Consider the following 20,546-nt stretch of genomic DNA (forward strand, 5'->3'; position numbering starts at 1 on the left):
AAGGCAGGCGAGGGGTCCATCTTCCAGGGAGAGGCTGGAAAGCCACACCCTGCATGGCCACTGTGGTGTCCCAGGGCAGGGAGCTGCCTAGCTGCTTCCCTAGAGGCAAGTTTTCTCCCAGCTGCCCTTCCCTCCAATTCGAGTCAAAACCGGCCACTCTCAGGGGACAGGGCCTGGCTGTGGTCAGTGTGGCCTGAAGGATGCATGGGAGAAGGTGTTAAGGACACCCGGTAATGTCCCCTGTCGTTCCACACAGGGAGGGACCCAGGCACCCAGCTGGGAGGAACCCGAGCGGAAGGGGTTCTGGGTCAACCAGGCCAACGCCCCAGAGCCCAGCTCCAGGGCAGTAAAGCTGGGATGCTTGACCCTTGGGCAGAGTCAAACGGGGACAACAGACACCTCGGGGGCCAGAGGGAGATACGTGGGGTGGGGGAGCCCTCGACTCCTGCCCTAGCAGCCTCCCGACCTGCACTCACTCCGAATTTCCTCATGCCCTGCAGAGTAATTGAAACCAGAAGTAGTTCCCGCTGACAATGACCCCTTGTTCCCAGCTCATCACTCACTCTGGGCCTGACTGCGCCACGCCGCCGGCTCTGAGGGGGATGAGCCCAGAGCTGCTCAGCCCGGGGTGGGGGCACAGCAGGAAACCTCAGGCTGGCAGGTCGTGAGGCCCCAACCTTGACCTCCTGCCCACTCCGAGGTCGGTTCATCAAAGCTGGTCTGACTCCAAAAGCATAAGAAAACAGACGTGGCCTCAGCCAGCCTAAGGCCCAAACACAGGGGCCACTTGCAGGTGACAGCCTTTGGGAAGGGGGTTTGCTTGACAAGCTACACCCAGAATCCCTGCAGGAAGGCGGAGGACAGTGGACCTGGACCTGCCGGCTTGGGCAAAGGGCTGTCATCACTAGACAAGGACAGGCCTTGTGCCAGGTCCTGTGCCAAGGGCCTCACGGACTTTCCCCTTCTGTTCTCTTTACCACCCATTTTACAGATGAGGAAACTGAGGCTCAGAGAGGTAAAGTAACCTGTTCTCCCAACTAATGAATGGCGAAAGCTAGACTGAAGCCCAGATCTGTCTGGCCTCAAAGCCCCTTCAACACTGACTGAATGGTCGCAATTCTCCTCTGTTCTCTTCACTACATGGGGAGGTCCTGTTCATTCTTTGCATCCACCACACAATGCCTGCCACTTAGAGGGAGTTCAACAAACAGAAATGCGGGAATAAACTAGTGAAAGCGTGGATATGCACTGACCAGCTCTTTCAGGGACATTCCATCCTTTGAGTCTCACAACAAGCCTGTGATAGAGGCACAGTGGGGATAATTGTCCCCATTTAATAGATGAGGAAACTGAGGCCTCCAAAGATCAAGGGACCTGGATGCATTTTCCCACCCTCAGCCCAGTGTTCTTCCTACACTGTCAGGGTAACTGCACTCCACACTCAATCTATCTAAACCACCGACCGAGGGGAAGACAAACAAGTTAGGAAAGGAGGGCCAAGGAGACAGGGATGCCTAACCTGGGGGAGAGAAAGCCAGCGGGCGGCAGCTGTTTTCTTCAACTAGAAGAGGCTAATGGTGACAGATGTAAGCTTTTATATGTAGAATGGATAAACAACAAGGTCCTACTGTATAACACGGAGAACTATACTCAATATCCTGTGATAAACCACAATAGAAAAGAATATTAAAAAAAGGATGTGTATATATGTATAACTGAATCAATTTGCTGTACAGCAGAAATTAACACAACATTGTAAATCAACTATACTTCAATAAAAAAATATTGATTGAAAAAAAAAGAGGCTAGGGCTTCCCTGGTGGTGCAGTGGTTGAGAGTCCGCCTGCCGACGCAGGGGACACGGGTTCGTGCCCCGGTCCGGGAAGATCCCACCCACATGCCGTGGAGCGGCTGGGTCCGTGAGCCATGGCCGCTGAGCCTGCGCGACCGGAGCCTGTGCTCCGCAACGGGAGAGGCCACAACAGTGAGAGGCCCGCGTACCGCAAAAAAAAAAAAAAAGAGGCTAGGGCTTCCCTGGTGGCGCAGTGGTTAAGAATCCACCTGCCATTGCAGGGGACACAGGTTCGAGCCCTGGTCCGGGAAGATCCCACATGCCGTGAAACAACTAAGCCTGTGCGCTACAACTACTGAGCCTGTGCTCTGGAGCCCATGAGCCACAACTGCTGAAGCCCGTGCGCCTAGAGCCCGTGCTCTGCAACAAGAGAAGCCACCGCAATGAGAAGCCCACGCACCTCAACGAAGAGTAGGCCCCGCTTGCCACAACTAGAGAAAGCCCGCGCACAGCAACAAAGACCCAACTCAGCCAAAAATAAAATAAATAAATAAATAAAACAAAATCTTAAAAAGAGGCTAATGGTGACCAGTTGTGTCCTGGGGGGTTGGGGGGCCTGATCTCCTGTTACAGCTGGAGAGAGATGAGCAACAAGGGGTGGGGGAGGGGGCGTGGTAACCCTGGGTCTGGAGGGAAGGAGGCTAAGAAATCTCCATCCTCAGAGACCATGCTCTTCTCCTCACTTAAAAGTAAGAAAGTCTAAGGCGGAAACAACCCAAATGTCCATTGGTGGATGAATGGATATACAAAATGTGATCTATACGTAAAATGTTATGCAGCCTTAAAAAGGAAGGAAATTCTGACACACGCTGCCATACGACATAGATGAACCTTAACAACACTGGGCTAAGTGAAGTAAGCTAATCACAGAAGGATAAGTATTGCAGGATTCCACTTACACGAGGTACCCAGAAATCGTCAAATTCATAGAAAGTAGAATGCTGGTTGCCAGGGGCTGGGGGAGGAGGAATGGAAAAGTTACTGTTTAATGGGTATGGAGGTTCCGTTTGGGAAGACGAAAGGTTCTGGAGATGGATGGTGGTGACGGTTGCACGACAATGTGAATGTACTTAATGAATGCCTCTGAATTGTAAACCTAAAAATCATGAAAATGGTAAATTTCATGGTATATATATTTTACCACAGTTGAACAAAAAAATAAGAAGGTCTAGATATTGTCAGATGTACCAATCTGGGCTCTGAGAACACACCCAACTCCTGAAGGCAGGGGACTGGCCTTCATGGCCTCCTCTGAGTGTCATTTCTAATAGCTCTGACCTCTCACTTCCAAGCTTCCAAGTGGCCAGGTCAAGAATGTCAAAGAAATCACCCTCCTTTCCCCTTCAGACACAGGCTCCAGGCTCCAGATGGGAAGAGGACAGAGGGCGAGGCTCCCAACGGGCCTAAATGTTGCAATGAGGGGGACGGGGTGGAGGGAGTGAGAGGGAGTTACCACGCCAGGCATTAGGAAAGCTAGAGCTTCCTTCTTGGCCTGGAACCCTGCCCCAGCTCACCCCAGGGTCTTGAGCTCTCCTATGGCCCAGGGGACCACCCCTAGCAGGCTCACAGGAAAGTGTAGCTGTGTCCCACCAGAGGGAACAGGGCCGAAGGTTGGGGGCCCATCCCCAGGCTTGTGGCTGAGCTGGGAAGCGGGGGAGCAGGGGCATGAAGGGGATCCCAGGTCTCAGACCCCTCTCTAGTCTGAAGTCAGTGGCAGGAACTGAGCTGTGAAGTCCTCAGGGAGAACTCTCCCCTCTGGCCCAGCCAGTCAACGAGGGCTGGATCCTGGGAATATGCTAATCAGCCAGGGAGCAGGTCCCAGCTGGGGACAGCACATCTGGAGCCTGGAGCAGCATGGTTGGAAATAGACTGGGACAAACATACAGAAGTCTCCTAGGGCCAGGGAGCCAAGGCAGAGGAAGGGGGGGTCTCCTGGCTGAGGGGTTCCTGGGCTGGGCAGGGGTGGGGCAGCAAGGAGGAAGCAGACAGTGGGGGTGGCCTGGATGGAGAAGTTGGAGGTCTGGGGAGGGAAGGGAGGGCTCAGAAATGCACCAATGGTGGGATCTTCTACTAAATTTGCAGTGACAAAGGGCTGACCCCTAAGAGTCACAGGCTGACATCCAGGTCTCCCCCTGCCCCGTTCACTCATTTGCCCAGCAGCTGACCAAGCACCACCAAACTGGGATCAAGATCCCGAATCCGGAGCCTTTGCTCAACCACTAATGAGCTGTGTGACTGTGGCTATGTCACTCACCCTTTCTGGTCTCAGTTTCCTTCTCCCCTCAAAACAGGATTGGATGAAATGCCCTCCAGGATTCCTTCTGGCTATAACCCTACCGATCCCCCTTCTTTCGTTCATTCCTTCTACCTCCCTCTTACTTGCACTGCTCACAACCCCTCCAGCCCAGGGCAGGCGGGCTCCTTAATTTCCTGGGACACTCCCTGTGCATTCCTGCCTCCCTCCCTGCTCTGGGCCACGTGTGCCCTTCCCCAGAATGCCCACCCCGCTGAGCCTGCCCACCTTGCTAGAATAGCAGAGCCTTAAAATGGTAATTAATGTGCTGGCCATTATGTAAATGATTTTTATAAAGTACTTTAGACAATGTAACAAGAAAGGTAATTATAAAGACTACGTTCACACCTAGAAAAAAGGGGGTTTATGGTAATGCTACCTGAAAATAGAAGAAAAAGACAAGATACGCACCATCATTAAAACCACATAAAAATCTGTATACCTGAGGAAGGGAAAAGGCACAAATAAGACGGCTGTTTCAGAGGAGCGGCAGTAGGGACGGTCAGTGATTGTGTTTCAAGTCTCATTATTATTATTGCAATTCTCTTTCTAATATAAACACTGCTTTTGGAATTTAAAAAACCCAGTGCTCTCCAATCCCTCACTCCACCTCCTCCTGGAAGCCTCCCTAGCTCCAGCCCACAAGGATCTCTCCTCCTTTGAATTCCTGCAGCACAAGTTTCCATCTCATTATGCAGGGAACGATGGGAGGCTTGCCCTGGAGAGGGCAAGGCAGGGGCTCTGGAGACTCCTGGCTCTCCCACCCTCTGGCTGCCTGGCCTTGGGCAGGTTCCTTAACCCTTTCGTGCCTCAGCTTTCTCATCTTTAAAACTGTGATAACTTTCCTACCCCGCAGGGTACTGTGAAGATCCCCCGGGGTAACAGCTGTGAGCATTAGCCCAGTGCGGGCTCACGGAAAGCTCTCTGATGTGACCACCCCCACCCCCACCCCCACCCCCACCATCAGCAGCCCAGCATCACCACCATCTCCCGCATCGTTATTGGCACCTTGCCTTTTTCCCTAGTGGCGTGGCATATATCGATACTCTTGTCTTTCCAATCTGGCAGTAGATTCCCTGAGGCCAGGCCCCTGCACCTCAGAGCAGCCAGTCCGTGAGGGGCACACTGCAGAAGCAGAGGAAGTCCCCCTTCCCCGACTCTTTTCCACGCACACTCATTCTGCTTCCTTCCCGGTACACCAGGCAGAAACGTCCCTTGCGGGGAGCTAAGACGACTCCAGACAAAGGCTGGAGAGGGATGCAGGGCTGGGAAATCACCCCAGCTCCTTCTCCAGGCCACTAGCCATGCAGTGCCCTTCACCCAGGCTGGGGCATTCCCTGATGAAGGCCTGGGCCATGGAGACACAGCACAGAGGAGGGAGCGGGGCCTTCCCTGCTCACCGTCAGCGGAGGCACCAGGGCCTCAGTGTCCTCATCTATAAAATGGGGTGGATACGACCATCCTTTCCCTCACAGAGCTGTTGCAAGGATCACACGAGAACATTTGGGAAAGGGGCCTCCAAGAGCACAAGTGCTAGACACACATGTTGGTGATTAGCGCTGCCATTTGTCTGTCACTCAGTGCTGCCCCTTCCTCACCCCCCAGCCTGCCGCTCCAGGGCCCCTGCCCCCACTGCCACATGAGGCCAACCCAGAGAGGGAGACTCATTTTGGAGCAAATGCCTGGAGTTTAGGAGATGGGATCCCTCGCTGTTCTCTAGATGAGCTGAGGGAGGATAGGCTTAGAAAGAAGTGGGAGCAACAGGAGTGGGCCTTCTTCCCCTGCCTTTCTTTCAGGCCACTTGAACATCCCCTGAACATGGCCCCTACTGTGAGGCCACCTTTAGCTCCATCCTAGGCGCCTGCTGAAGGGGAACAGGACTGAGTGCCAGAGGCTGGTTCCAATTCTCTTCCTTGGACACGAGGTGGGAGGGAAGGTGGGAGTGAGCTGTGGGAACAGACACCGTTCTGTGGCTCCGTGGGGTTCAGTGCAGTCTCTCCAACCCAGCCCGGTCATCCTGGGTGGCTCCGAGGGTAGTCCCAGGGTGAGAGGACTTTACAAGGCATGGCACACCTCTGGTGGGGACAGCCCGCCCTCTGATCCACAGGAAGGAGGGCAAGACAGCTCCACATCTGAGGACAAGGCCTGGGCCTTGGGGAGTTGAGGGCTGGGAAACTTCACAGCCCTCCAGAGGACGCTGTCTCTGAACCGGAGGCTCACAGGCCCAGGTCAGCTGGCAGCAGGAAGGTTTGTGTTTCTTTTAATATCAACTCCCAGGCATTTAACATTCCTCGAAGCTTAAACACAGAAACATTTTCCTTACCAGACTGTGCTTTCTGCTTTGCCAAACATAACCTGGCTTCCTCCCCTTCCCCCACCGCCTCCATCTGCTCCTGTCTCCAAGATGTAATGATTTATGGTGTGTTTCCCCTGGGGCCCGTGCAGCTGACAGCGGTGAAAAGGAGGGAAGCAACAGGGCTGCAAGTCCAGGTGGGGACAATGCCTTCGAACCCTGGAATCCGGGTGCTGGGGGGTTGGCGCCCACGGTGCTTACTGAGCTGGCTGCCCAGGACACCCTTGTAAACTCTTCCGTCCTGCAGCCACTAAATGACCCGGGGGCGTGGCCACCGGTCACGCTTCTTGGCTGGGTATCTCCCGGGGCTGGACGGGCCGGGGATGTGCAGATGGGGCCCCCATCCTCATCCCTGCAGGAAGTAGCTTCCCGGGACTGAATCTAGAGCTCACTCTCATCGGCTCCCATTTCCTAAATAATGAAGGACCGGCTCGTGGTTGCCTGGCAGCACTATCTCCCTGGCAACGGTGCTGAAGAGTGAGGTGCAGGTCCCCAGCATTAAGAAGGGATGTGCTCAGGAACATGGGGTGACATGAGGCAGACGGCTGGGCCCCCGCTGAATGGTGCCATCTCCCTTGTTCAAACACAGGAGCCTGAGACAGGGTCGGGGGGGGGGGCGCACGCAAGTCCCCAAGGGGACACTGCCACCAAGGACACCCAGCCAAGAGTCAGGCACCAAACTCTGCAGCCTCAACAGTGCATCAGAGAACAAATGCTTCCTGTGACAAAGCATCATTCTGCTCCCCGCACCCAGATCGCATCTGGGGCAATTGTTAAGAAGCCTATATGTATACGTACAGCTGGTTCACTTTGTTATAAGGCAGAAACCAACACACCATCGTGAAGCAATTATACTCCAAGAAAGATGTTTAAAAAACATAATTAATTAAAAAGAAACCTAGAGTACCCAAGGCCCACGGCTCAACGGCAGGGTGTCAGTTACCATTTCCTTTGATTGCACGCTCAGAGAATCCACACCCAAAGCAGGCTACTTGTGTCAAAAGCACGAGGCCATACAAGGTGCCAGACGGAGTGTGGATAGCTCCACACTGAATGGCACCCCTCCAAGCCTGCATCCCCTTGACAGGTAAGTGAATAGCAGCCATCTTCAAAACTGGCAGAACTTCCAAAGACACAGGCTGCAAACAAAGCCCTTTTCCCTCTGTACATTGGTAAGGCACCGAGAAACGTAGCTGAGGCATTTATACTCTCACCCTGCCCCTGCTCGTACCACAGGACCCACCCTAAGCCAATGAACTAGCACAGGTGAGTAAGCCCAGCAACCCTAGCAACAGGTCAGAGACCAGCCCCCAGCAACTCAGCTGGATCCTAAGCCCTTCCGGTCCAGTGGCCAATGCTTGGGGTCTCACTCCTCCCATGGGAGACAGGGCTAATCCAACACAGCTCTCACGGATACAGCCTCGGAATCCTTCTTAACACAGTGTTCCTGGAAAAAGCCACTAGTAGGCTAAAGATGGGATGTGAAAACAAAGGTAGCTGTCATCCATACTGTCCGTCCTGCAGGAGTGTGGATGATCCACTGGCACCAGATGTGGAAGCCCAAGGAACCAGGCACATGTGGGCTTCTGGGGCTAGAATAAGACACCATCTCCAGCAGGGGAGAATAACCACCTCGGGGAACGCTTCTCAGAACAGCTTTGAACCCAAGTCACAAAAGGCTAATCACCCTGACCAAGAAGGTGGAGGAGAAGGACGCCTTCCCCACTGGCACCACCTCCTGACAGCTCCCTGAGCCTTGCCCTGGTGCCCTGGCTGTACCTGCCTCTCACCTGGATCTGCCCTTTGCCCATGATCTTGTCCACGATCTCGTTGTTGTCCTTGTTGACCTTAGTCTTGTCATAGCACTTCTCGTAGCACAGGATCCTCAGGGACTGAGACCCCTCCAGCTCAATCTCGAACTCCTGGGGAAAGATGGGACAGGGTCCTGAACCTCCAAAGCTGACCTGGCTTCCCAGTGGCTTCTCACCCCACCATTGCAAGGGTGAGAGGGGGTGAGGTGGGCCTGTGAGGACCACATAGTGAGGCCTGGCACAGCATCCTCATTCTCTGGAGATCCAGAGGCCTCCAAATCACTGAGGAAGTGGAGTTTAGGGCTTGAACTGTAACGCCGTGTCTAGATACAAACCCGAGATCAGAGCCAGATGAGCAGGGAAGTGGGGGCAGAGGGGTCACAGGGACAGACCTGGCCCAACAGCAGGCTTGGCTGTCCTGAAGCAGCCAATAGAACATGAGCACCAGGAGTGCGATGGGCATGGTGGGGGACAAGCCCAGGGGTCCCCACGGGGACACCAGCCCCTCCACTCACCTCGTCCCACTTGGGCTCTGTTGTGTCCCGGAACACCCTGGTTTTGGCTTTGCTGACAAAGTAGCCAAAGGAATCCACCTCCAGGGTACAGTACAGGTCTGTGGGGGGACAGGCAGAGACACACCGAGTGAGGCCCGAGGCTCAGGAACCCGGAAGGGAAAGGGGGATCACTCATCGGTCCCCCCAGCATCCCCATGGGCGGTCTGCAAATCCACACACTCCCTCCCGGGCTCAGGCCCTGGCAGTCTTTCCCTCCATGGGTGGTGCCAAGGTTGCTTCTCAGGGTAATGGTGTGTGTTGGAGGGTGGCTTTGGGGTACTACAGCCAATCCTCTGCAGTGTGAATCATGAGGCCAGGGGCAGAGGTCAGAGGATGGACATAAGTGCCCCTCCCAGGCCCCAGGAGCTGCCCAGCTGGGCCATCCTCCATCAGAAGGGCTTTCCTACAGAGGGGAGAGCGGGTACAGCCATCCCTGAGTTGCCTCAAACTGGGTGTGACAGAGACTAGATGTAACCGGGTATCCGAGCACAGCAGGCTGTGAGCGCAGGTGAACAGGCGAATAATGTGGAAGGCCTGACGCACCCTGGCCTCCATCAGAGCAGAGACGCGTCTGGGTGGCTGAGAGATGGAGGGGCGTGAAGTGCCCCTTAACTGATTCTGCTATGAGTGAACCCTTTGTCAGGGGCCAGGGGATAGTTCCTGGGATAAAAGGAAGGGCTTTGCAGTCAGACTGTCCAGGTCAAATCCCAGCTCTGCACAAACCAACTACCTCTGTGCCTTACTGCCCTCATCTCTAAGTCAGGAATGACGACGGTGCCTGCACCCTAGGCCTAATGTAACGAGTTTACTATGACAAGAAGCCACGGCTGAAGATTCACAAGGCTTAACTCCCCGAGTCAGAATGAATGTCTGAGTGGGTCAGGGGGCCGGTAGAGGGAGAAGGTGAGGACTGTCTGGAGGTGAGGGGAGACCCTGTAGCAGCACCTCACCCCATGTCTGAGCACCCTGACCCAGTTTGAGAGGTAAAAGCCCTGCTCTGGGGGAGTGGGATGCCCCACCCCAATGGGCCTGCTCCCTGAGGCCCATCCCAGCCAAAAGGACGCAGAGAGACAGTAAGCATGAGACATCTGGGCACCAGGAGATGGGAGGGCCCTGGTCCAGCTCAGTGGGCTGCAGACTTGGGTGTGTGTCACAGCCCCAAGGAGCTGACTGACCAGGAATATTCCTGGGCCACCCCCTCGCCAGGGGATTGTATGGGTGTGGGGAGGGTCCTGGAAGCTGTCGCATGTACCACCAGCACAGCCTGGAGTGATGAGAGTGGTGGTCCTGGCCATATTGAGAGAAGGGCTGCTCTAGAGTCAAAAACGTGGGCTTCAGTGTCAGAAGACATGGATTTGATGCCACCACCTGTGTGCCCTACTGGGCCACCTGGGAAAGTCCCTGGAGCCTGCTGGGCCTCAGCCTCTTTGTGTGCCCAGTGGGAATGGCATCAGTGACCTCAGAGGGATGCCAGGAGAATCAGAGCAGATAACGCACCTGAAAATGCTTTGAACGTGTCAAGCACTATCCACTTGCTGGCCACGTTTGCATTTTCTCCAGCATCTAGTAAGGGACCGAGGCACACAGTAGGTGTCTGGAAATAAACTACTTTGTTCAGCATTTCTGAGCTCCTGTTCATCCAAGGATTAAGGAGATGTGGTTTCTGTTCTCTGTGAACTCATAGCAGAGGAGGCAATTTATTTTTATTTTATTTTTATATTTTTGCGGTACGCGGGCCTCTCACTGCTGTGGCCTCTCCTGTTGCGGAGCACAGGCTCCGGACACGCAGGCTCCGTGGCCATGGCTCATGGGCCCAGCCGCTCCACGGCATGTGGGATCTTCCCGGACCAGGGCACGAACCCGTGTCCCCTGCATCGGCAGGTGGACTCTCAACCACTGCGCCACCAGGAAAGCCCGAAGAGGCAAATTTTAAGTGACAAAACAGCATGACAGGTGCTGCCCTGGGGTGATGGGAACACAGAGAGGGGAGGCAGATTTACTGCAGGAATTCAGGCTTCACAGTGAATGTTTATTAAATGACTGTTTGCGAGCCAATGGCATAAACCTCTCTGTGGTGCTCTGCAGGGAGAGAGGCAAAGGGCAGATCTCATCCGCCAGAGGGGAAAAGAGGGAGTGAGAGGAGTCAGGAACCCTGGGTTTCTGATCCTACGTGATGTTAAGTCCTTTTATCTCTCTGTGACTCAGTTTTCTCATCTGGCAAATGGGGAGAAACTATTAGCTGTCTAACTGACTCACAAATTCCTACAGGGAGAAAAATTAGATAAAAATGGAACAGTATTTTGTGAAATACTAAGAACTGCACTGATGTAGTAGATGGTGATTTAGAAGGAAAAAGAAGTGTGTGTGGCAGTGTGCTGGCACTACACATACAGGTCATATTTAAGCCTGCTCTTAGGTCTGTATTAACAAGCATGATTGCCTTTTATGGAGAAAGAAGCTGAGGCTCAGAGAGGTTAAGTGACTTGCCCAAGGTCACACAGCTTGTAATCGGCAGGTGTGGGATTGGAGCCCCGTATTTCTGATACCTGGGGGTTGGGAAGGGCTTGGGGAAGAGCAGACCTTGGAGACAAAGGGCAGGGATGATCCCCCGCCAAGAGGAGCTGGTTCCTGGCCTTTGGGGGAATGCCCCACATCTCAAAGGAGCTGGCAGGGCCCCAGCCTGGGCAGACAAGAGCAGAGCAGGTGAGCAGTGGGAAGCCCTATGCAATGGGTCCACAGGGACTTTCTGTGAAAGGATGAACAATGGCCCACCCAGCCTCTCCTGGGGCTGGTGGTCAGGGGTACTTACTGGCTGACTGTTTAAACCCCTTGGCAGAGTGGACGATGACATGGAGGAAGCCATAGAGTCCTGGAGACTCGTCGTCTGCAAGAGAGAAAAGCCCCCAGGGAAGGGGGTGATGAGAGACCTGCTTCTTCCCCTCCTCACCCCAGGCTGGTTGGATGCAGAAAGGGCGGGAGACAGTCTGTGCCTTGGTCCGACAGCACCACCTGGTGGCCAGATGAAGAAGCTTCCACAGTCCACTGCTTCCTGGAATGTGGGCCGATGCTCCTTTCTCCCTCCGCTCAGCCTGGGTGGCCAGTCCACACCTTCCTCCTGCGCCAGGGACTTCGTCCCATTTCCCGCGGGGCACTTTCCCTCCCCCATGAATCCTGCCTAACCCCTGGCTGCCCGACTCAGCTTAGCCTTCCAAATTTGAAATTAACCAATATTAAGTCACTCTGTGCCAAGCAAAGAGAAGGTCCAGCTCTGCCTCCGCTTTGGGACATACGGGGCAGATGACTCCCACTGTGGAGGAGAGCTTGCTTTCAAACCCCTCCCTTACTCCAGAACCTCCCACAGGCTCCTCAGCTTGAACAACATACTCCCTTGTTTGGCATTCAAGGCCTTCTAAGATCTGATCCCTGGAAACTTTTAGCCGTATTTCTCATACACTACTCTCATCCACCTACCCTTCCCCTCCGCCACCACCCTGCTCCATGAACTGACGACCTCAGGAACATATTAACAACACAATCCCAGTGCACCAGGGCGCCAGATCTTCTCTCCAGCCAGAGGTGGCCAGGGAGTAGTTGGGGCTGTCTGGAGACTCAGCAGAGAACAACCCCTATTCAAACTCTCTGTGTACCTGGCAACTGAATCTTCCCAGCCCAGCGGAGCAGAGATCAGCTATTTGTAGCTGAGTGTCTAGCTAGGTCTTTGTGCAAGGCCCCAGCAACGCCCTGGGGGCTTGGACCTGCTGATTTGAGTAACCTTGGGTTCCAGATCTTACCGTCTTTATTGCTGGTGACAGGAATGTTGTGTACAGTCCTAAGTTTGAAACAGGATCCCGTGAGCACCTGGAGCTCCACTGAGCTCAGGACAAAGGCCTGGAGATCTGCAGGAGGAGACGAGAGAGGGTAATGTCACCACAGGTCCACTAGGACCTACTGCTCTTCCTTGGGGGCTACTGCAGGAGAAAAGCTGAGCTCTAGGGGCAGAGTGGGTCACTGGCAGGGAGGGAGAGTAGACATTCAGCTGGGAATAGTCACGGGTGCTGCTGGAGGGGTAAGAATTGGAGGATCTAACTAGAGAGGTTCACGAATGTGTGTACGAGACAACAAGAGCAAGAGACAGAGAGCTGGACAGCCCTGGGCTTTGGGTCAGTCCTATTGCTAATTCATCGTATGCCTTAAGCAAATCACCATCAGGGTAGCATAGTTGGGGCAGGGTTTTACCTTTCTTCTGTAGTTTCTGAATTGCTTCTCTCCACTCTGACCTCTCATAGTCTGAGGACAGTAGGAACAGGTAGCTCTGGAGAAAGGAGGAGAGAATTCAGTAGGATGACCAGAGTCAGGCCAAGGACATTTCTGGATCCTGGGGCCCACAGTGAAGCTCCTTTACCCAGGTACCCCTACGCTTGGAGAAGGGCAGCTAGGAGGAAGGCCTTCCTCCTAGGAAGCCCGGTGACAGGAGTGGCAGTGCCAGTGATGGCCAGCAGAGGGCACTGGCTCCCCACCAGCAGGGAGAGGGAGTCCAGGGCTGGAGCCATGGCAGCCTCCTTGGGAATTGGGGGCCTGAGTCCCTGATTCCCACGGGTCAGGGCCAGGAGCTATAGAGAGTGGGCAGCCCTGGACCGAGGAAGGGAACTGTCTCTGTTCCATCCCCACCCTTCTGACCTTTCCATTCCGATTGTGGATCCGAAATGGGATTGTGGGGGAATTGAGCAGCAGCAAGAACTCATTCTCAAACATCTTCTTTTTCAGGCGCTCGATGGCCCGGCTCTGTCCTTTGTTGGCTTTCTGCGGGGGACAGAGGACACAGACGGTTCTCTTCACACTCAGACTCCACTTCTCACCCAGTAGCTCTACGTACAACATTCCCCTGTGTATTCATCATTTTTTTTTCCCTTTTCTATATTTTATGATGATTTGATGTCTTGGGGGGCCCAGCCAGCCACGGAGAAAACTGCTCCTCCCAGGACATGCTAAGTCCTAAGCTAGTAAATGACTCCTCTGTGAGTGCGTCTCTCGTGTGCAGACCAATCGATCTTGCAAACCATCTCCTTTAACGAACTCGCACACAATCCAGTATTTCCTCTGCCCTAGATAACCCAGGGCAACTAGACACCACCACTCTAGCCCAGAGCCTGCTGCCTTATTCAAACTAGCCAGTCCTAAGTTGTTTCCTGTGGAAAACACAATCCAGGCTCTGGGCCACGCACTCCCCACGCTCCTTCTGCCTCTTGACCGAACCTGGTGCTCTCCCACGTGGCACGCCCCCTTCTCTTGAAACTATAATAAAATAAATATAAGTAATAAAAATCTTCCAGTGGCATCAGCATCTCTGAGTTGTCATTCAGTCATCTCCATAAATTAAATCCCGGGTACCACTGAGACACCCTGCTTAAAAACTGCAGACACCTTTCAGCATGAAGACCCCACCTCTGGCCTGGCACACGGGGCCTCCCCTGGCTGGGTTCCAGCTTCCACGCCCAGCCGATGTCCCGTCACACGCCCCCTGCACCCTCCACCCCAGCATCACACTATTATTATCCCTGTTCTCTAACAAGCCGTTCCCCCTCTCAGCCAGTGTTCCCTTCTCCTCCAGTTTTTCAAGTTTATATTTTATAAAGGATCCCTTTCCTTTTATTAACTGCTATCACGTTTCATATCTCTGTTCCAACGCCGTCCTCAAGCTCCACGGTTAGAATGCATCTCTGAAGCACTTTTTTTTACCCACTAGACTGGCAAAATTGTGACAACTGCTCACAGCTGGTGCTGTGACAGTGTGGGGGAACAGTGACTGTGACACAATGCTGGGGAGAACATGATCGGATGCAAACTTTTCAGAGGTAAATCTGGTAATGAAATGCACAAGCCCTCTGCCCCAGACATCCCACTTGTAGGGAATCTACCGGAGGGAAATATGAGTGCAGATTAAAGAACGAGAAACAAGCTGAAGACTCAAATACGTTGTCATGTAGTCGAGCAACAGAAGAGGATGCAGCTGTTACAAAGGATCTGACAGGGCTTCCCCGGTGGCGCAGTGGTTGAGAGTCCACCTGCCAATGCAGGGGACACGGGTTCGTGCCCCGGTCCGGGAGGATCCCACATGCCGCGGAGCGGCTGGGCCCGTGAGCCATAGCCGCTGAGCCTGTGCATCCGGAGCCTGTGCTCCGCAACGGGAGAGGCCACAGCAGCGAGAGGCCCGCGTACCGCAAAAAAAAAAAAAAAAAAAAAAAAAAAAAGGATCTGATAGATTAAATTGCAAAACAGCACGTGTAGTCTAATCTCATTAAAAAATACATATATACACACACACGTATAAGCACAAAAGAGTCTAGAAGAATACATCTCAAACTGGTGATAATGGTGGGGTGATGATGACCAGTTCTACTCTATACACTTTGATATTGTGAGCATTTCTTGTTATATAAGCTAGTGTTACATTGGTAATTAGAAAAAAAATTGTGTTTACAAAATATTATTAAAGAATAAACTGCTGCTTCTTTTGTGATCAGAGAACAACACTGTGCCTCTCCAGTGACTCTTATCGTGTTGTGTCGCGTGCTGTGGTCACACACAGGAATGTCTTCATTCTCCACTGGATGTGGAGGTCTGTGAGGCATCCGGCACGCCCCTGCAGCCAGCAGCCAGGAGAGGTGTGTAAGCATGGATTCAACTAAGCAGAAGGCCATGTCTGCACACCCGGGGAAGGACGGAGGGCACAAAGCCTGCTGCTCCCAGGACCGGGTGAGAAACATGCATGCAGGATGCCCCTGAAGTGGGGATGCTGGACAGAGCCCGACGGGGAAACAGGCTCCACCGAGGCAGGGTAAGCCTGGCTTTTCAGGAGGAGGACACCTGTGCTTGTCAGGGGGCTCCCTCTGGGCAGATGCACCCGCAGTCTGACCCTCGGCCCTAGGACATTCCCCTGAACCAAACATCCCTGGGGTTACTACTATGGTCTTCCTCTCCCCTGTTCAAAGAGAGATGTCTGGGTTTAAAGAATCCTTAGAGGCCACTTGGTCATGTATTTCTCAACAACTGTCCCCAAAGCACCTATTTATTACGTGCTAAGTACTAGGGCATAGGACTGGAGAAAACAGCCCCCTCACTAGAGCTGAAATTCTAGTGGGGAAAAGAGAAAGCAGAGCGTGCAATTTTCATTCAGTACCAACAAAGCAAAGCAAAGAGGTAAACGTCTGGAACCAGGAAGCTGGGCACCCAACCCAGGCTGTAGCGGGCAGACATCAGGGAAGGGTCATCAGGTGAGGTTAGGCCTAAGGCCGAGCCTGGATGGGTGAAGAGGAGAGACCAGGCCAACCAACCAAGACCCTCCACGCTCTTCCTTCCATTCATACGTAAGGCTCTGCCTGTAAGGTGCTTTCCTCTAGCCACTGTTTTCAAATATGTGAATTTAAGGCTATCCATTGTCCTCTAAAGAGCACTTTGGCTATATCCCATGGGTTTTGATATGGAGTGCTCTCATTTTCATGCAGGTCTAAACAGTTTGCAGTTTCCATTTTGGTTTCCTCTTTATCTTGCAAGTTTTAACTTCCCAGGCATATATTTAACTATATTCTAGCTGTTAATTTCTAATTTTACTGCACTGTAGTTTGTGAACATGACCAGTACACTATCATTTTTTCTTTTCAATTTGAGATTTCCTATGCAGCCTAATACATGATAAATGTCTGTGAATGTTCCATGTGTGTTTGACAGAATCTCAGTTCTCTGTCAGGACACAAGCTTCTGTGTGTTTTTAGATCAAGTGATATTCAAGGCTCCCTCTGTTATTTACTTGCCAACTTGATCTGTCCATTTCTGAGGGGCCTCCCAGGTCCTTTCTCTTGCATACATCTTGCTTTTCCTTAAGAAGGACTTTTTCTTCTCTTGCTTTCCTATTCTGCAGTGTTTGGCATACACTGTTCCCCAGGAAACGTCCCATAATTAACCCCACTGAATTCTGAGCACTGATTCCTTGGCCCGCCCTCCATATGCTCCGTGCTAATGGTTAGAGTCTTTCCCTGGGCACATAAATGTATCTCGAAGACTATAAAGAAAGACCTCCCACTCTTACATCCTGCCTCCCTTGTCAGACTCCCAAACCTTACCACTTCCCCTCCCTCCACCTCCCTGGCACACCCAGTTCAAAGGCCCAATAAAAATGGCCTACTTCACTGCCCCAGCTGAGGCCAGGCTCTGCTTACCTCCTTCTGGATTTCACTCTTAAGGGCAGAGATCTTCATTTTCATGTCCTCCAGCTCGTGGTCTGGGAAGGGGTGCACCTGGGGACTGGCCTCAGACTCCTCAGGGGATGGAAACACTAGGTCAGCCAGGGGGATGTACCATTTGCAGTCATATTGCTGGTGCTTCCTGCAAACAAATCAGAGGGAGATGTGAGCCAGAAAGGAATTTGGATCTTCAGGCCTGAATTGCTGGAACCAAACACTACCTGAAAGGGATTTACTAAGAACTCATCACAGGCAAGAACGATCCTCCTCCTTGAGAAGCCTAATCAGGAAACACTCGTGGAATAATGAGAGTTGGGTTCTAGGGTCAGGCAGCAGTAAGGGCTCTGGACCTTGGGCCTGTCATTCTTCTGGCCCAGAACAACTGACGTTCTTAAACAGCCCAAACCTCTAGGGTATGAGCAAGAGTGGTCTCATGCCTTCCTGTTCCCCATCCCACACTCTTCCTTCCCTTCTAGCCTGTCTATACTTAGCTTATATTCATTATCTTCTAGGCTAGAGATAGAATACAGATGCTATTTTGAATGCCAACTTTTATCAATAGAGGTCACATGGGATACTGAGTTGAGGATTATAAAGCCACATCCAAGGGACTTCCCTGGTGGCGCAGTGGTTAAGAATCCGCCTGCCAATGCAGGGGACACGGGTTTGAGCCCTGGTCCAGGAAGATCCCACGTGCCGCGGAGCAACTAAGCCCATGCGCCACAACTACTGAGTCTGCTCTCTAGAGCCCGCGAGCCACAGCTACTGAAGCCCGTGTGCCTAGAGCCCGTGCTCTGCAACAAGAGAAGCCACCGCAATGGGAAGCCCACGCACCACAACAAAGAGTAGCCCCTACTCGCCGCAACTAGAGAGAGCCCGCACACAGCAATGAAGACCCAACGCAGCCAAAAATAAATAAATAAATTTATTTTTTAAAAAAAGGAGTAAAAAAGAAGTAATCTCTGAGAATGTACCTTCAAAAAAAGGCGGCCACATCCAAGTCTAACGAGAAACGGTGCCATGGTCCACTAGTAACGTCTGCCTTGGGCAAAGGACTTAAGGCAGAGGTACGCATACTTACGACTGTCACCTCCGCTTTAGAATCATCTCAAATGTCATCTAGTTCCAGGGAGTCATCCCTTCTTTTGAAACTCATAATAACCCCTCCTTCTCTCGCTTCCCCCAGGACTTTGGTTTGCACCTCCCTGCAACACTGAGCGTATGGCTCGTCTCCCCTGGCACCCCGTAGATGATAAGGAAATACAGGTGGAAGGATGTGGGAATGAATACTGAATAAGCTTTTCTGCTCATGACACAGAGACACCCATATCACTGGGTATAGTGACGGAGCTGGAAAGAAGCTTTCAAGTCAGATTAAGGTTCAAATCCCATCTCCTCCACTTCAGTTGTGCGACCTTGGGCAACTTATTTAACTTTATTCTAAGCCTTTTCTCTCATCTGTGAGATGGGGATAATAATACCTACCTTGTGGAGTCACTGGGGAGATTAGAAATAATATATTCAAAGCATTTGTCGTGGCACCTGGCATGGCATAACCACTCAATAAATGATACCAGCAGATTTAATGAATACTCACTGAATTGCAGTTAGCAAAAATTTAGAGATGGCTAATAAAAGGAGAATGCTTAAGTAAATTATGGCATATCCACTTGTAGCATCACGCAGGAAAGTAAAATGATGATTATGAAGATTAGGCAGCAACAGGGAAAACGCTTATGACGTGAAATGGAAAAAGCAGAGCCCCAAATTGGGTATTCACTCTGATTACAAGTATACGAAAAAACATAAGAACATTTTAGAAAACTGGAAGGAAATATAGCAGCAGGAGACCGATGCTATGTTCAGGTGGGTGACGGGTCTTTTTTTTTTTTTTTTTTTCTGTAATCTGGTTGCGTTATCTTTACAATTAAAACCATGATTTATTTTTAGAAAAAGGCTATGAAGTAAAATAAAATTAATATGTTTTTTAAAAGGGGAAAAAAATGCAGACGGCCCCCGGTTGCTGAGGGGCTCCACAGCGGGCAGGGTCGAGCTGCACTGCAGCCCCCCATCCTGCACACTCACCCCGCCGATGTCTTCTTTAGCTTGGCGCACAGAAGGACGTCTGTGAAGAGGAAGACATGCCGCAGCTTCCGGGAGCCCTCCGACACTTCCACCAGGAAGCCGTCCTTCACCAGCTGCCGTGTCTGAGGGAGATGGTACACCCGCCCCCACCTGGGAGTCAGCCCAGGGCTCAGCCTGCACCCATCCAGCTGTGGGGGTGAGGGTGGGGCTCCAGGGAGGGACCGTAGCGTCTGGTGGTTAAGAGCACTGGCTTTGGGGTCAGGGACGTGGGCTTAAATCCAGACTCTGCCACTTCCTGGCTGTGATCTTGAGGGCAATTTCCCTGATTTCTCTAAGCCTCAGTCTTAGAAACTGTAAAATGGGGATAATGATATTTGCCCCACAAGGTAGGAGTCATGGTGTATGTAGAACAGTTAGCACAGTGCCTGGCATGTAAGATGTGATCAACAAGCGGTAGCTTTCCACTTCCCTGCAGCTCTCAACAGCTCACACCTGGATTTACCCACCCTGGGTCATGAACACTCCCTCCCACCCCCACCATAAAACCCCCCTAACCCTGCCTAAGATGTTGATCTAGTTTCAGCTAAACCTCGACCTGCAGAACCACTCAGGCCCATTTACACTGTCTCTGACCCTGGACTTCCCTCCGTGGGGCCATCTCAGTGTCCTGGGGAACCTGCAGCCATCTCTAACCTGGGCTCTGGCTGGTCCAGAGCATTCTGCTCCACGCATAACTTCCAGAGCCTCCTCCCTGCCACCCTCAGAGCCAGCAGGCTGCTGTGGGGCTGTCACGATCTGTCCCAGCCTTCCCCGTATTACGTGCCGCGTGACCTATATACGTTGCAATATGTAGGTGAGCACCTAGAAAGTATACAATTAAAATGATCTGAAACTGGTCATGTTCCAGGGCCTCTGGAGCTCTTTCAGACATCCGCAGAGTCCAACAAACTGGTGACATTCCAGGGTTTGCAAACCAGGGCTGGGAGCTGCACCAGCAACAGCTCTCTCTACCCTATTAGTCACTCTCCAGAACGTGTCCCTCATTACTTCCCTCCCCAGGAGACACTGGAGGCTCGTAAATGTCACAAAAGGAGCATAAACCCAGCCAGCCTTCACTCCTAAACGCCACTTAATTACCTCTCTTGGACAGGAAACCCCGTATGTGGGCCAGGCTGCTGACCCATGCAGGTAACTGTCCCTTTGATTCTTCACATTGCTTCCCCTCACTGAGGTGCCCCCACCCTTCCACCAAAAAGGGCCCCCAGGGAACTGGAGCTGCTAGCCACACCTAGGCGCCCACCTGGGACAGTCCAGCCACCTGGCAGCCTCAGTCATCTCTCCCTGACTCCACAAGCTCCCTC

At 52.5% G+C, this 20,546-nt stretch overlaps 1 protein-coding gene across 4 annotated transcripts in view; it reads right to left on the bottom strand.

The window, feature by feature from the left end:
• Window positions 1-20,546, bottom strand: part of ABR (ABR activator of RhoGEF and GTPase) — a 180,332-nt gene that overhangs the window by 32,390 nt on the left and 127,396 nt on the right. For all 4 annotated transcript variants that reach the window (XM_029212798.1, XM_029212799.1, XM_029212801.1 and 1 more), the window contains 8 exons: window positions 19,186-19,307; window positions 17,077-17,242; window positions 13,541-13,663; window positions 13,100-13,175; window positions 12,655-12,759; window positions 11,673-11,747; window positions 8,825-8,922; window positions 8,289-8,420 (listed from right to left, as the gene is read on the bottom strand). In XM_029212798.1, coding sequence (XP_029068631.1) covers window positions 8,289-8,420; window positions 8,825-8,922; window positions 11,673-11,747; window positions 12,655-12,759; window positions 13,100-13,175; window positions 13,541-13,663; window positions 17,077-17,242; window positions 19,186-19,307 — 897 coding nt within the window. The remainder of the gene's footprint in view (window positions 1-8,288; window positions 8,421-8,824; window positions 8,923-11,672; window positions 11,748-12,654; window positions 12,760-13,099; window positions 13,176-13,540; window positions 13,664-17,076; window positions 17,243-19,185; window positions 19,308-20,546) is intronic.

Source organism: Monodon monoceros, unplaced genomic scaffold, assembly GCF_005190385.1.
Source record: "Monodon monoceros isolate NGI ecotype Baffin Bay Population unplaced genomic scaffold, NGI_Narwhal_1 Super_Scaffold_9, whole genome shotgun sequence".
NCBI lineage: Eukaryota > Metazoa > Chordata > Mammalia > Artiodactyla > Monodontidae > Monodon > Monodon monoceros.